At 59.5% G+C, this 15392-nt stretch overlaps 1 protein-coding gene across 2 annotated transcripts in view; it reads left to right on the forward strand.

Moving 5' to 3' along the window:
- The window catches only part of LOC120391800 (unconventional myosin-Vb-like), a 69920-nt gene that overhangs the window by 16030 nt on the left and 38498 nt on the right, over positions 1 to 15392 (forward strand). For both annotated transcript variants that reach the window (XM_039515908.1, XM_039515909.1), the window contains exons 2-8: positions 550 to 660; positions 3183 to 3354; positions 3797 to 3941; positions 9034 to 9190; positions 11456 to 11599; positions 13588 to 13669; positions 15134 to 15241. In XM_039515908.1, the coding sequence (XP_039371842.1) occupies positions 550 to 660; positions 3183 to 3354; positions 3797 to 3941; positions 9034 to 9190; positions 11456 to 11599; positions 13588 to 13669; positions 15134 to 15241 (919 nt within the window). The remainder of the gene's footprint in view (positions 1 to 549; positions 661 to 3182; positions 3355 to 3796; positions 3942 to 9033; positions 9191 to 11455; positions 11600 to 13587; positions 13670 to 15133; positions 15242 to 15392) is intronic.

Consider the following 15392-nt stretch of genomic DNA (forward strand, 5'->3'; position numbering starts at 1 on the left):
TGGCTCATGCCAGATGGGTCCTCCTGCTGCAGCCTTGGCCAGCCAGGGCATGGGAGGGGGGCCAAGCTGGGCTCTTCTCCGTGAGTCACTGGTAGCTGAACTGAGCACTGAGGGGGCATTAAACAGCCTGGAACGAACCACCAAAGTTTCAGCTGCCAGAGCACTGAGGACAAAGCCAATGGAAGAGGCTGAATGTCCCAGCCTAAGCCTGCAAGGTGAGCGCGTCTCCCACTGGCCAGTTCTCGTCCTCTTTCCACTGCAGGAACTCAGGTGTCCGCTACCATCCCAGCCCCTGCCCTGCCAAATTCGCCCTGCTACCTGCAGACCCTGGCGATGGCTGGTGAAGAGCACAGCTGGGCTCCCAAGTGACCTCGTGTGGCTGGGTGCAGAGGTCGCCCCTATGTACCTCGGCACCCCTCCACTCACTCATTCAGCTTGGGGGTCTGCACCTGGCACAGCTGCCGGGGGAGGGGCTCAGCTGAAGAATCCCTGTTCTTCCCTTGTGTCTGATGTCTCGTTTCTGTGCTTCCCCCCTGGCTTTTCCTGCAGGGCACCCGGGTGTGGATCCCTGACTGCCTGGAAGTCTGGAAATCTGCAGAACTAACCAGGGGCTACGAGGAAGGAGACGGCTTCCTCCATCTCCGCCTGGAAGATGGCTCGGTAAGGCAGGGAGCCTTCTGGCCTGCAGGGTCTAGTAGGTGGCACCCCAGCCTTCCCCCCCCACTAACTCCAGTGCATGGGGTGCGGGGGAGACACTGTTCTAAGCTGCATAGCTCCCTGGGGTGGGAGCAGTCCCAGATCCATGCTGCAGGCAGATGCGCAGGTACTGACAGGGTCTTAGGTGAAATAGGCACAGCGGGGGCTGCTGTGGTCAGGGGTGGAGCTCTGTCCCATGGAGGGTTCTGTTGTCTGCCCAGTCGCTCTGGCAAATGCACTTTCCTTGGGGTGGGAATGGCGTCTGCAGAGCTTGGCAGCAGACTGCTCTCCTGGGGCTGCCTGGAGTTCCGTGTCCAGCCCCCTGCTGCGACCAGGGGAGCAGGTGCCCCGGCAGCTTCAGACAGGAGGGGGAGTGCCTGGCCTCATTGCAGAACTGGCATCTGTCCTCCAACCCTCCCCCTGCGAGTGGCATTCCCCTCTGCCAAGCGAAGGGGCTGCCCCCGCCGGCGCTGCCTAATGTGCCAGTGAATTTCCGGGCACTGGTGCTGGGGAAAGCCACGGGAAGGTCCCCGCCTGGCGGTGTTCACTACATCCATGTGCACGAGTGTAGTGGGGGTGCTGAGGGTGGGTTTGGAGAGTGAGATCACCCCACTGCAGCAGCAGCTCCTGTCCTGTGGGCCTGGGCCGGGCTCTGGGCATTGCAACCTAGCGCCTGGGCTCGCACTGCCGTGCCACTGAGATTTGGCCCCTCCGTCTCCATCTGTGGAGGGATGGACGGGCCAAACATCGGTGGCATTGCGACCCCAAGCACCAGGTTGCAAAGCCCACTCTGCTTGTGGGGCCTCATCAAGCGTGTTTGCCACCACTTCCAACATGTCACCGACTTGATTCAAAGTCACCCCTTCCGTGACCTCCCTGACAGAATCGTGGGCCTGGCTGGAGGGCCTGGCCCTGCCTAGGACAAGCCACGGCTCTGCCTGGCGTCACTGGCTTGGAGGCTGCTCAGACGTCTGGCAAGTGCCTCAAAGCATAACTGGATGAAGCAGGTGCTGATGGCTCATCAGGGCCGCCCAGAGGATTCAGGGGGCCTGGGGTCTTCAGCTGCGGGGGGCCCGCCACCCAATTGCCGCCGAAGACCCAGAGCGAGTGAAGGACCCCGCTCCAGGGGCCCCAAAAAACTCTTGTGGGGGACCCTGCAGGGCCCAGGGCAAATTGCCCCGCTTACCCCCCCCCCCCACCGAGCGGCCCTGTGGCTCATGGCTGGGGCCCTACCAAATTCATAGTCCGTTTTGGTCAATTTCACGGTTATAGGATTTTAAAAATAGTAAATTTCGTGATTTCAGCTATTGAAATCTGAAATTTCAGGGTGTTGTAATTGTCGGGGTCCTGACCAAAAAGGAGGGTTTTTTGGCAGGGGGGTTTCCAAAATTATTGTAGGGGGGTTGCGGTTCTGCTACCCTCACATCTGCGCTGCTGCTGGCGGTGCCACTGCCTTCAGAGCTGAGTGGCTGGAGAGTGGGGGCTGCTGGCCGGGAGCCCAGCTCTGAAGGCAGCGCCATCTCCAGCAGCAGTGCGGAGGGCATGGTATGGTATCGCCACCCTTACTTGTGCTGCTCCCTGCAGAGCTGGATCCTCAGTCAGCAGCCGCCGCTCTCCAGCTGCCCAGCTCTGAAGGCAGCAGCACAGCTGTAAGGGTGGTATGGGATGCTATTGTCACCCTCACGTCTGCACTGCTGCTGGTGGGGTGCTGCCTTCAGAGCTGGGCACCCGGCAAACAACCGCTGCTCTCTGGCCGTCCAGCTCTGAAGGCAGCACAGAAGTAAGGGTGGCAATACCGCCACCCCCCTAAAATAACCTTGTGATCCCCCTGCAACTCCCTTTTGGGTGAGGACCCCCAGTTTGAGAAACGCTGGTCTCCCCGTGAGATATGTAGAGTATTGGGTAAAAGCGCACAAAAGACCAGATTTCACGGCCCGTCATGCATATTCATGGCCGTGAATTTGGTAGGGCCCTAGTCATGGCTAACTTGGGCTTCCTCGCACCTGTTCCTCCTGCACACTGGTATGCAGGGCAACTTCCCAGCCTGCTCATCCTCCACCTCCGACTGGCCTGGCAGGGGGCTTTGGGAACAGGCAAATGCCCGTTTGGCTGCGCTAACCCCTCGCCTGCTGCATTGGAGGGAGGGAGAAGTTCTTCCTGGCAGGGTGAGCCGGCATCTCTCCCATGAGGAGCCTCAGTCCCTTCCGCAGGACAAAGGGCTGGTTGGCATCCCACCCGTCCTGTGCAGCGCTGCCTGGTCTGGTGGCGGTGGCTTAGAGGCCAAGTCCCAGGGGATTGGGGGTGACAGCAGGTCTGGGCTGGGGAGAGCAGCTGCTGCTGGGTGGGGGTGACCCAGCCTGGCTTCATCGGAAGCCTCCCAAGTGCCTTCCTGGGGGGCTAGAGCCGTGACTAACGCTGTCCTGAGGTTGAGGGCACTGGCTCCAGCAAGCTCAGCTGTTCTCCATTGACCTCCTTCCCCGTGACAGGAATCGACCTTCCCCCTCGACCCCCGGTGCCCCCAGCTGCCCTTCCTGCGCAACCCCGACTACCTGTCAGGAGAGAACGACCTGGTGGCGCTGAGCTACCTCCACGAGCCGGCCGTGCTGCACACGCTCCGGACTCGCTTCCTGGAGACCAACACCATCTACACCTACTGCGGTGAGCGCCTGGTCGCTGGCTCCCCTGGGACTCTTCTGTGCGGGGGAGTCCTCGAGCTCGGTAACCCGCAGCGCTCCCCAGGGGGCAGGGTCCAGCAGCTGGAGGAGGGGAGAGGGAGTCGGACACCGGGGTTCCACGCCCGGCTTTCCAGGTGACCTGAGCTTTCTGGCCCTCCACAAATGAGCCTCCTGCTCTTCCTGGGAGGAGCGATCGCCTCTGTCTCCTAGCCCCCCACCCCCAATAAAATGGCAGCTGGGGGGATGGTACTGAGGCTCATGTGATGGCTGCACACATCAAATACCTGCCATGGCTCACTTCAGTGCTGGCTCAAATGCCCCCCCCCCCAGCTTAATTGGAGCTGCTGGAGGATCCCTCTCACGGCATCTCCTGCCCCGCTCCTCTGCTCGCGGCTGGGTTTGACTATCCTCCCTCCTGCCCCCAGGTATCATCCTCGTCGCCATCAACCCTTACAAGCAGCTGCCCATCTACGAGGAGCCGGTTATCTACGCCTACAGCGGCCAGAACATGGGTGACATGGACCCCCACATCTTCGCCGTGGCCGAGGACGCGTACAAGCAGATGTCCAGGTGAGCAGAGCTCTGGCAGGCCGCACCCGGCATGCTGTGACATACGCATCCCTCGCTGGCTCCTTGTCCTGCTGGAGTGATTGGTGCAGAAGAGCCCCCCCACACACACTTCTCTGGACCCCAGGTCCTTCCAAGCTGGATCCCCAGGGATGGGCTATTGTTGCTGATTAGCTACAAACAGGACTTAAGTTATGTTGAGTGTTGGGATCTAGTGATGGGGTGGAGTAGGCCCCCTGCTGGAGGCCTCAAGGTCCTGCCATGCCCTGCCCCAGAAAAGGGCAGTGGAGAGAGTCCTCCAAGCTGCCTAGAGAGGCCACGTGGGATGCAGCCAATCCAGGCCCTGCAGGTGCATATAAAAGGAGCTGCAGGGCCAGCGTGAGTTCAGTCTGCTGGCAGGGACTGGGGGATGATGAGGTGCTCCTGGCTGCCTGCAGGAGCTGGACAGATGAGGCTGCTAAACAGGGACAAGGGGAGCCTGAGAATAGCTCCTGGCTGGCTGCTGGGACTAAGCAGGCAGTTGCTGGCAGGGACCGTGGGAGTGAGGACGGAGATTCTGGCTGGCTGCTGGGACTCGGCTAAGATGGGCTGTGGGGAAGTGACCTAGGGAAATGTTGAGCAGCAGTTAGTAAAAGGATGCAACACAGGGTTTAAAGGGTCCCTGGTTTGGGACCCAGAGCAGTGGGTTGCACCAGGGGACGTGGTTATGCCCTAAGGAAGGGGATTAGAACTGCAGCACCAGCACCCCAGGGAAGGGGCTGACTCTGCGAACTGAGCCCAAGAGGGGTGGCTCACAGGAAGGCTGGAGTCACTGAGGACTCAGGTAGGGGGCAAGGAGTCCCCAGGGAAGAAGCCCTCGGGGCACTGCTCAGCTCCAGGGTAGGAGCCTTGCAACCCAGCTGGACCAAGCAGTACTGTGATGGGCCCTGCTGGACTGGTTAAAGGCTGAGCCTGGGAGGGCTGCAGGACAGGGGGGACACTTGGGACTGTGTACCCCAGAAGGGGTGGGTTTGTTTTGCCCACCCATGAACAGAGTGACTTGGCCAGAGGGCTGAGTCACCAAAGACCCTCCTGACAAGCACAGCGGCCAACAGGGGGCACTGTGAGTGGAGAAAAACTGCAGGCATGTGCATGCTCCAGCAGGGGGCGCTTGCGAGAGGTGGGTGCCACCCCATTGCAGATCTCAAGTAATGTTAAAGGTCAGGAATCCTGGCCGGGGTGGGGGGAACACAGGGGATCTCCCAGTCTCCATATTGTGAGCTGCTCAGAGCAACTGAACAAGAAGTGAGACTGGGCTCAGGAGAGAGGTGTTCCACAGCTGGAAAGATGTGGGGGACGCAAAACAGAGTCCAAGGGCCTGGAACTTGGCAGGATGGCACCCTGGAGCGATGCTGCGGGGCATGGCCAGCAGTGCCCAACCTTGGCCAATGGGAGGAACCTGGTGGCCCGTCTGAGCAGCACAGAGCATGGCCGGGGTTCTCAGAGGCTAAAGGGCAGCGGAAGCCGAGCATCTGCCTTTCTGAAAATCCCAGCCTCCGAAAAGGCTCAGCTGGGGTAAGACTGATGAGCAGCAGAGCAGTGCCCTGGGGAGAAATCCCACAGAATCTAATAGAATGGAGGCAGTGGGGGTCCCCAGAAATTTCTCTCTCTCCAGAATTTAATAGTGGGAGACCCGTTCTGTTTGGGCCAGTCTGCAGCAGGGGCCGTGGCTCTGTTAATCCTCGAATTGACTATCTGTGTGGATGCTTAAGTCTAAAGAAATTGCTGCAAAACAAACTGGTTCCTTGGCCTTTTGTGTCTTCCCTTGAAGCGTGTGGCGCTGATCAGTCTGGGGGTGGGCACATGACGTGTGGTTTGAGGGAAGCTCTCAGCAAGTTCTGATGGCTCAGTAACCTGATGGGTCCACGTGTGTAGACGCAAATGCGACTGCCGGTACGTGGTACTCAGGCTGGGGGGGGTTGAAGCTAGTTCGTGCGACCCTGTTCTAGAGGGAAGTGCGGGAGCGTCTGCCTCCAAGGTCCATCTCCAGTGTAGGTGTCACTTCCTGCTGGGGGAGCTGTACCCGCGCTAGCTCTGATCAAGCCAGCCTGCTAAATATAGCAGGGTGGCTGTGGCTAGGGTGGCTCCCCCAGGTATGTACCTGAGCTTCAGCCGACATTGTGTGTGGGGGTGGCCAGCGCCGTAACAAGGCCGAGGCAAGTGAGGCACTTGCCTCCGGCGCACAAAGCTGGGGGGCGCAGAAAGTGGTGGTGGTGGGAAGCTGCTGGCAGAGAGATTTATAACTGGGGTGATCTCCCCCCGGCCCCACCTGCGCGTGCCCCTCTCCCGAGTGTCCCCGGACCCCAACTTGCTTCCCCCCACCCTTCCAAGCCTGGAGCAGAGCAGCTGCTCTGCAGCAACTGCTGCCGCAGGGTCCTAGTGCCCCCACCTCACTGCCAGGGCAGACTGACTCTGAGCCTGCCCTTCCCCTCCCTCAGACCCTTTCATTTTCCAATGGGACCCTCCAGCAGCCCAGGGGGCCGCCCCACCCGCAGTCACCGCTCCTGCCCCATGCTGGGCAAGGAGGCAGCCCCATCCCCCACCCCCAGTGAGGCTACAGTCAGAGGCAACGGCAGGGGAGGAGGCGCACGCAGCGCCCCCGGCACCCACCACGGGGGAGGCGAGGGAGATTCCTGGGCCTGAGGGGCCCTAGGAGCACACGCAGTGACAGTGGGGGGGTGAGTGTGCTGCTGGGGGGGCTCCTCCCCCAGAGCTTGCTGCTGCTGGCAGGGAAAGGGCTGGGGGGAGCCCTCCTCTCTGGCCCCTGTCCCAGGGCAGCCTGCCTGCGCCCCAAACTCATCCCCAGCCCTGCCCCGCCTCAAGCCCACACCCCCAGCCAGAGCTTTCACCCCCCCACTGCACCCTGATCCTCTGCTTGAGCCCCTCCAGCACCTTATCCCCAGTCCCAGCCAGAGCCCTCACCCCCCCGCACCCCAACCCACTGCCCGAGCCCTGAGCTCCCCCACACCCTAAGCCTCCCAGTCCCAGCCAGAGCCCTCATCCCCCCCCAACCCTCTGAGCCCCTCCCACACTACAAGCCCCTCCTCTGCAGCCACAGCCCTCACCCCTGCACCCCATCCTCCGCACCCCTCCCATCTCCAAACTCCCCCCCTGAGCCTGCACCCCAATCCCCAGCCTAGGGCCTGCACCCCAGACCTCCTCCCTCATCCAAACTCCCTCCCAGAGCCTTGGGGGGGGTGGAGTTTGGGTGGGGGTGGGTTCTCGGCACCATCACAATTTCTACAAACCTGCCACCCCTGATCCTGCCCTGCAGACCTGAACTCCCAGCATTCTCAGGGCACTTGCTGATCCCTAGTGGCCACTGCTGATATCCAGCACCTCCCTCCTCTCTTAACCTGTGAGTCCCTCTCTGGATTGGAACTGGACGGGAACCAAAGACCATCTTGGAAGCAACATTACCAGCCCAAGCAGTCAAAAATCATGAGTTGACTCCCCAAAATCACAGGCTCTATTGCTGCCGCTTCATCCATTCTTCGGCGGCAATTCGGTGGCAGGCCCTTCCCTCCGAGAGGGACTGAGGGACCCGCAGCTGAATTGCTGCCAAAGAGCTGCCCCTGGGGGAGGGCGCACTTTTATATTCTTGCCTCAGGCACAAAAATACCTAGTTACGGCTCTGGTGGTGGCTAACCCACCCCACCACTTGCGCCACTGCCATTGCGTTATCTTTAGCAGCCAAGTCAATCAGAGCTAGCGGGGGTATGTCTGCCTGAGCCGGGAACCTCGCCTCCTGCTCCTGTGTAGACGCACCCTAAGACAAACGTCTGCGACTGCAGACTCTCCAGGGTGTTTCATCTCTGATTAATGGAGCTGGTGGCTGATGTGGGAGAGCCCAAGGTACAACCTTAGTGTTGGTTCAGTACACGCCACCGTCCTGATGCCCAGGTCCACCGGGGGTCACCTCGGCATGGGGCTCCAGAGAACTGGGGGTGAAGCAACCAAACAGCTGGTTAAGGATGTTGAGATGAGACCAAATAAGCTCCCTAGAATGGCCCCTGCCAGCCCAGCCTATTAACTGCATCAGAAGGACCCCAGCAGCTTAATTACAGCCCAGTGGCTCCTCAGCAGCTCCTGGAGGAGGTAAATGTGTAACCAGGGCTCTGTGCATGCCCCACTGCTTGCTTCCCCCGAGACCAAGCCGAATGGTGGGGAGGCTGGCACTTGCTAATGGCTGTAGGTGGGGCAGATGCTTGCTCTCCCCAGCTCTTGGGGAACAAAGCCCCTCTTGGGGCATCATAGCGGGGGAAGGAAGGGCTGCTTGAGCCAGGAGCAGCTGTCTTTAAAATAAAACCCCGTGCTCCCTGGGGCTGGCTCCCAGCCAGGGCGGTGGAAACAGGTGGGGAGGGTGAATGTGCATTTGTCTCTGCGAGGCAGAGTGGTGGCAGGATGGGTGGGGCTGGCTCCTGCCATGTGTGGGGCTGGTTTGCTGGAGCGCAGCTGAGCGTCACTTAAAACCCAACCCTGCGAGGAAGGGTCTGTCTGAAAACTCCCCTGCCCAAGAAAAGCCGCTCAATGCTTCTCCTTGGAGGGGAGTAGGGAAATGCTGGGGGTTGGCCCCTTCTCAGCCCCCAGATGGGACTGCAGTGCTGAGCCTGCCCAGCAGGGGGAGCCAGACTCCATCTCTCCCTCCCCGTTAGATGGGTGCATAGAACCGCCAGGGAGTGGGGTGAGTCAAACCGGCTAGTTTCCCTGGTGCAGCGGCTTCCCCGTGGCCCCAGCATGCCAGGTTCAGACCCAGCCCACATCAGCCTTCATCCCTCCTGCTCCACCCTGACGCCGCTTGCTGCCTGTCCTAACTCACAGAGGGGCCGGATGGTCCCCAGGGTGCCCTCGGGTAGCTCCTGGCCCAGCCATGTCTGGGAGAGCCCATGGGACATTCAGAGCAAACTCCGGGCCAGGAGAAACATGCGACTTCCCCAGCCGGGCTCCTTAGCGTCTGGCGGTTCAGCCGTGACTAAAGAGGGTATTTTCCTGCTGAGTCTCTGCCCTCGCGGAGCCCCCATCTCCCACAGCGACGGGCTCCCGTTGCCTCCCGCAGGAACAACGAGAACCAGTCGCTGATCATCAGCGGCGAGTCGGGTGCTGGCAAGACGGCGTCGGCCAAATATGCCATGCGGTACTTTGCCCTGGTCGGGGGATCCCTGGGTGACTCCAGCATGGAGGAGAAGGTGCTGGCCTCGAGCCCCATCATGGAGGTAGGTGCTGTTCGTCTCTCCTGAAGGAGCAGGGATAGTGGCTCCAGATCCGCTCTCTGATACGGGGTGAATCTGTGTGGTCTCCTCCCTGCCCCTGCTAAACACACCGCCGTGCAGCTGTGCTTGGCACGGTATTGCCCCTCAGGGGTTGAGGGAGGGGATCTCTGCAGAGCAGCCTGGCGGGGGGCCTGGCATGCCTCGCTTTCCTGCTTCCCTTTCCCTGCTGGCGGGGCACATCTCCTGTCGGCTGGCTGGCTGCCCTGCTCGGAGGAGGCAGCTCTCTGCTCCCTTCCTACGGGTCTCGGTTTATTTTTTATCCTGGAAGGGAGCTGCATTCCCAGCCTGCCTGGGTTCTTCCCCTCCCCTCTGCTCTGTGTGGGAGATGTGGTTTCCCACCCCCGGCTTGGGAAGCGACTGCAGCTGTATGGCGGGGTCTCTGATGAATGGCCTCCCCAAGGTGAGAGAAGCAGACAGCTCCCATAGCTGGGGGATAGAAAGGTTTGGCAAACTCCCCCCGCAAGGCCCTCTGAGTCGGGGGTGAAGTAAATCTCCCCGTGCCGTAGCTGGCAGGCAGGGCCGTCCCTGCACAGAGCTGTGGTGCACAGAGATGAGGGCCACTCATGGGACTGCGGGAGGCCTCTCTGGCCCAAGGTCCATCAGCATGGCCCGAGCATGGAGGAGCTTCCCCTGCAGGCTGATCGGGGTGGGAACGAGGCCCCCAGGAAGGGGCGGCGTAAGAGCACGAGGAAATCTGCAGGGCAGTGTCTCTGCCCGGAAGCCTGCTGAGCCCACAGCGTGGGAGCCGCTGGGGCAGCCCTGCCAGCTGCCCTGATCCACCCAAAGGCAGAATAAGGTTGGCACTTGCAAGGGTGGCAGCTGGAAGTGCCTGTTCCCCTGTTTCTGCTGCTGCTTCGATGGCAGTTGGGCTCTTCCCCCAGGGCCGGCTCTGGCTTTTTTGCTGCCCCAAGCGAAAAAAACAAACACAAAAAAGCCGGCCGGCCGGAGTGGGGAAGGGGTTAAAAACCCCAAACTGCCAGGCTTGCTACAGACCTGGCACCGCTCCCAGCAGGGCGCTCCCCTCCTCTGTGCTGCTGCCCCCTACAGGGCAGCTGGAGCGGCGAAGGGGGGGGAAAAAAACCCAACCTGCGGGAATGCCCCCGCTTGGAATCTGCCCCCCCAAGCACCACTTGCTCAGCTGGTGCTTGGAGCCGGCCCTGGGCCCGGCTGGCTACATCCAGTGACTTGGCAATGCTTCATGGGGTTGGATGAGGGTGTCTGGGGACCACTCAGCATCCCAAAGACTCTTCTGATCCCGCACAGACCCATCTCCCCACGCACACCTTGATCGGGGCACAGTTCATCTCTGTTCCCAGCCCCTGTCCTCCAAGGGAGGCTGGTTGTCTCGGTTTGGGGCTTAGAGAGCAGGTAGCTTGGGCCTCGTTCAGTGTTCAGCCCGTCCCAGCACTGAACCCCCATTTCTATACAACTCTCAGCAGGATTTCTTGCTGCCTGGGCTCCAGGCAGCTGCAGTGAGGTCTCCCGAGGGCACCAGGCCCTAGAACCACGGCTCCCGAAGGCGACCCACCAACGGCCTTGTCTCTTTGCAATTGCACGTGTTGGCGAGCGAGTCTGTCCTGCAGATCTGGGCCCAGCTCAATCAGGGTTGCAGTATCGGCCCAGCTGCCCCTTGTCATAACAGCTTGGGTGGCTGGGCCGTAAGAGTGATGCTGTGACCCTGTCTGCCAGGAGCAGGGAGCTGGGTCCAGGTCAGTGGGACAGGAGCTGCCACTGTGACCCCCACCCGCCCCATACTGGGTCTGTGACCCATCTAGAACCTTCCCACGACCACTGGAGGGTCAGGACCCACCGTTGGGGGAATGCTGCCTAAGGCCTGCCCCACACCAGCCGTCTCACTGCGAACGCAGCTAGGAAGGGAGAGAGCTCAGGGCTTGCAGACTGATCAGCCCTGTACCTGCATGGTCCCAGGTGTGCCCAGCATGGGTGGAGGCAGCGGGGTGTGCAGAGGTCAAGGGTGCATAGATCCAGTCGGCAATGTTGGCCTAGTGGGCAGGGCACTGGACTAAAACTCAGGAGACTTGTGCTGTGTTCCCAGCTCTGCTGGGTGACCTCAGGAGAGTCCCACACCCGCCTGCCTCCATTTCCCCACCTGTAAAATGGGCGTAAGGATGCTCTTGGCTTGGTGCTCGGAGATCTAGGGTGAAAAGTGCCATGTAAGGGCTAAGCGCCATTTCCCTTCCCGATCAGGCTTTTGGAAATGCCAAGACCACCAGGAATGACAACAGCAGCCGCTTTGGGAAATACGTGGAAATCTGCTTCAGCCATGAGTATCGCATCGTCGGGGCCGCCATGAAAACCTACCTGCTGGAGAAATCCCGCCTCACCTTCCAGGTGGGCCCTGTTCGGGGCAGGGGGTGTAGGACGCCGGCTGGGTAGGGCACTGCGGCCCAGGGTATCGCTGAGCGGGCGACTGGGTCTGGGTAAGCAAAGCCCCTTTAGAGACGGCGTAGGGGTGGCTGGCGCTTCCCCTCGCTCGCTGGATTTTCCTGTTGCCTGGGCTGGGACTGCAGCCTCGGCCAGGCTCGGGATCTCAGCATGCTGAGGAACTGGACTCTGGGAAGGGTGCGTGTGTGTGTGTGTGAACTCCCCCCCTCAAGGCCCTCTGAGTTGGGGGTGAAGTAAATCTCCCCTTGGCTCCCTCTGCTAGCTAGTGGGCAGGGCCGTCCCTACGCCTATATTGGGGAGTTCCTTCAATGCAAGCTCCAAATACTACCCGAAATCCTTAGCCCCTGTGTGTGGTGGGCAGCGCTCCCAGCGTGCAGCTGGGGTCGGGGGCACCATGACCTGCCCAGGGCTGGTGGGTGCACGGATGTCAGATGGTGGTGAAGCCGCATGATGTGCTCTGACTATTGGACACCCCCCCCCCCCCGCCCCAGGGCCCTTGCTCGCTCATATAAGATTGAGCTGGGCCCCTGTTGCTGACCGAGATGCAAGGCTCCATGGGAGTCTTAATCTGTCGTCTCAATATCCTCCCCCCACCCCCAACGTGCCCGGTCTGTGCAGCCACAGCTTGCCAAGAGCTTCAGGAAACTTCCTGAACAAAAACGTGAGAGTTAAAAGGGCCTTTTTGACAACAGGAAACAGAAGCCCTTGCGATTTCCTCCCCTGCACACAACACAACAAAGGCTGTGGAGAGTCTTTTAATTTTTCATTGTGACGCTTTAACTCTTGTGAAAAGAAAATGGGGGTCTGTTGGGGGCGGGGAAGAACCAAACAGCCCCCCAGGATCACTGATTGTTTTCTGTGGTAAAGCTGGAAAAAGGGAAGGCCTGAAATAAACTTCCGTAAATTCTCATGGGAAAAGTTAAGACCCCATCATTCAAAGCCTGCCAACCAAAAGGACCTGGATGTGAGTGTGGTTTTTGCAACCAATTCGGCCAGAGCTTGTGAGTGAGTTAAACGCACCAATGAATGCCCTCCTCAGCGAACTTCCCGCTGGTGGCAAAGCCAGAGGGAGTGGCTGAGCCTGGCTGGCTTACTGAAAGTTCAAATCCAGGCTCTGTCAGACAATCATGGGGAAGGAAGTTCCACAGACCCTTTGCTTCCACTAAGGAGCTCCATTGGCCGACCGAGGCAGGCGTCAAAGCTAGAAGGTTCCCATCTTGGGTCAAAATTGCTACCTTAACCCCCTTCCAGTGAGCAAATTGGTAAAAGCAAGACCTGGTTGTTTGTTTTTTATCGGGAGGGCTGGCTGACTTTTTCAAGCAGGAAACATTTTTGACTGGAGGGAAAAGTGCTTTTTTCGACTTAACTTTTCACTTTGGAAATGAGCCTTTTTAAAATGCAGCTTTCCATTTTTTAAAGGGAAAATCCACCATATTGTTAAACTAATTAAAATGCCTATTCCAGAAACAGTGCCCAGAAATTCCAATGGGGGAAGCTGGAGAAATGCTTCCCTGTTGCCTTCTGTGCCTCCCCGTCCTGGCTGGAGCGGGGGGCAGGTGGCCGAGATGCCCTGAGATCCAGGCAGACCAGACAGATGTGCATATGGAGCCAGGCTGCAGTGCTCTTCCACAAGCTCCCGCTTGGGTGGGAGGGAGTCTGAACTCAGACCCTTCCATTACAAAAGCAGGAGGCTCTTCTCTTGAGCTCAGGGAGAGACTCCCTTCACTGGTAGCTATAGTAGGCCCTTATTCTCTTATGTGAACCAGCCACTAAGCATGGGGTGGCCAGATACCCATCCTAGCACGGGTTTGTTACTGTGGAGTAGGGGATAGCGGTATCTGACATGGCCTGTGCGTTCCTTTAGCCAGAGGGATGAGGTAGGGGGAGCCAGGAAAATCTGGACCAAACCAGCTGTTCTGCTTGTCTCTGTGCAGGCGAAAGCCGAGAGGAACTACCACATCTTCTACCAGCTGTGCGCGTCGGCCGCGCTGCCGGAGTTCCAAGGCTTGGGCCTCGGTAAGCCCCACGGGCAGAGAAGCAGGGCCTCCCCGGGCAGCCAGCGTGCCAGCAAGAGCCGGGCACTGTCCCTGCAGCAGCAGCTCTGGGTGGTGCAGAGTTGGGAAGCTGCCAGGCTGGGGTGGGCTCTATACAGGACATCTCAAGCAAGGGCTGTGGACCTGGGGGGGTGGGTGAGGTTACCAGGGTGGCTCTGGGGCTAAAGGACCTGTCCCCTTGGTGTTGACCTGTTGCGCAGCATGAGAACCAGGGGCTGGTTGGACAGTATTCATGGCAGGCACTGAAAAGGTAAATGCTTCTGGCAGCGTATGGGGAAGAAACACGGCACGTGGCTTGGTTCACAGGGACAAGCAAAGCTCCTCCAACAACTATTCCATGGAGAGTTTGCCTGTTCTTTGAAATCAAAGCTTTCTGCAGAGGGGGTTTGATTGGGACAAAGTTCCTCAGGTTTCAGTCCTGCCTGGTTTCCAGTCTGGCTTCCTGACAACTTGTCATCCTGGCTTCTTGGCAGGCAGCCTGGTAGGCTGCTGGGGCCCGCAGGACTTCCAGGGTCTCCAGTTCGGGGACAGCCCATTAGACAGACTGCCGCAGTCTGGGGGCTCCCGGGGAGCTGGCTCCGGAGCTGTGGGAACCCCTGGAGCCTGGCTCCCCTTTAGCCCACCAGACAACTTTATTTTGAAATTAACCCACCACACTGATATTTGGGGGGATGGGCGGGATGACACATTTTTATCTTTTTGCAAAGAAGTGTGAACTCGTGCGTGTTCCAAATCTCGAATTCTTAAAACCCTCCCCGGACCGGCACTAGGGCTCAGCTTTTGTGTCCAAGGGGCTTTCAGTTCTTGCCTGGCACCAAGAATGTGGCCCCTTCATACAGCAGGGGTTGGCAACCTATGGCGCACGTGCCAAAGATGGCACACGAGCTGATTTTTAATGGCACGCTGCTGCCTGATGGGACTCCAGCATGCCATTAAAAATACTGCCCGGTGCGGCAAGCCACGGGGTCCGCGCTCCTGGGCCGGAGCGCCCGGCCGAGTGCAGCAAGCCGCCAGCCCCTTCCCCCCCGCCCCTTCCCTGGAGCTTCTTAAACATTTTGAAAACCTTGTTTATTTTACAATACAACACTAGTTTAGTTATATAATATATAGACTTAGAGAGAGACCTTCTAAAAAACATTAAAACGTATGACCGGCACGCGAAACCTTAAATCCGAGTGAATAAATGAAGACTCGGCCCAGCACTTCTGAAAGGTTGCCGACCCCTGACATACGGCTTTCTGCATCGGTGTCTGGCCGTGTTCCACCAGGGAAGGGATGGGGATCTGTCTGGGCTAGGAGCAGGACTGTAGCTACCCGAGTAGCTGAGGGAAGCTGTGGGAGGCGAGACAGAGGCAGTGGGGCTGTTCTGCTGATCTTGCTTGGTCACAGTGGAAGGGAACTAACTGGTCCATCTCTAACCCTGCAGGTGGGGCTGAATCCTTCCATTACACCAACCAGGGGCAGTGCACGCACCTTGAGGCGACTGATGATGCCGCTGACCTGGAGAGCACACGGAACGCCTTCTCGCTGTTGGGTAGCTGTCCCTGCCTGGTCTGGTACCACCTCCGGCTGGGGGTGGGGAGTCGAGGTTGCATCCCCACTGGCTTTGCACTCTCACTGCGAGGAGCATGGGAGTCCCTGTACCCCATCAGGCCAGGCTTGGTCAGCCTGATGTTTGAGGAAGG

Source organism: Mauremys reevesii, linkage group 26, assembly GCF_016161935.1.
Source record: "Mauremys reevesii isolate NIE-2019 linkage group 26, ASM1616193v1, whole genome shotgun sequence".
In the NCBI taxonomy this organism is placed as follows: domain Eukaryota; kingdom Metazoa; phylum Chordata; order Testudines; family Geoemydidae; genus Mauremys; species Mauremys reevesii.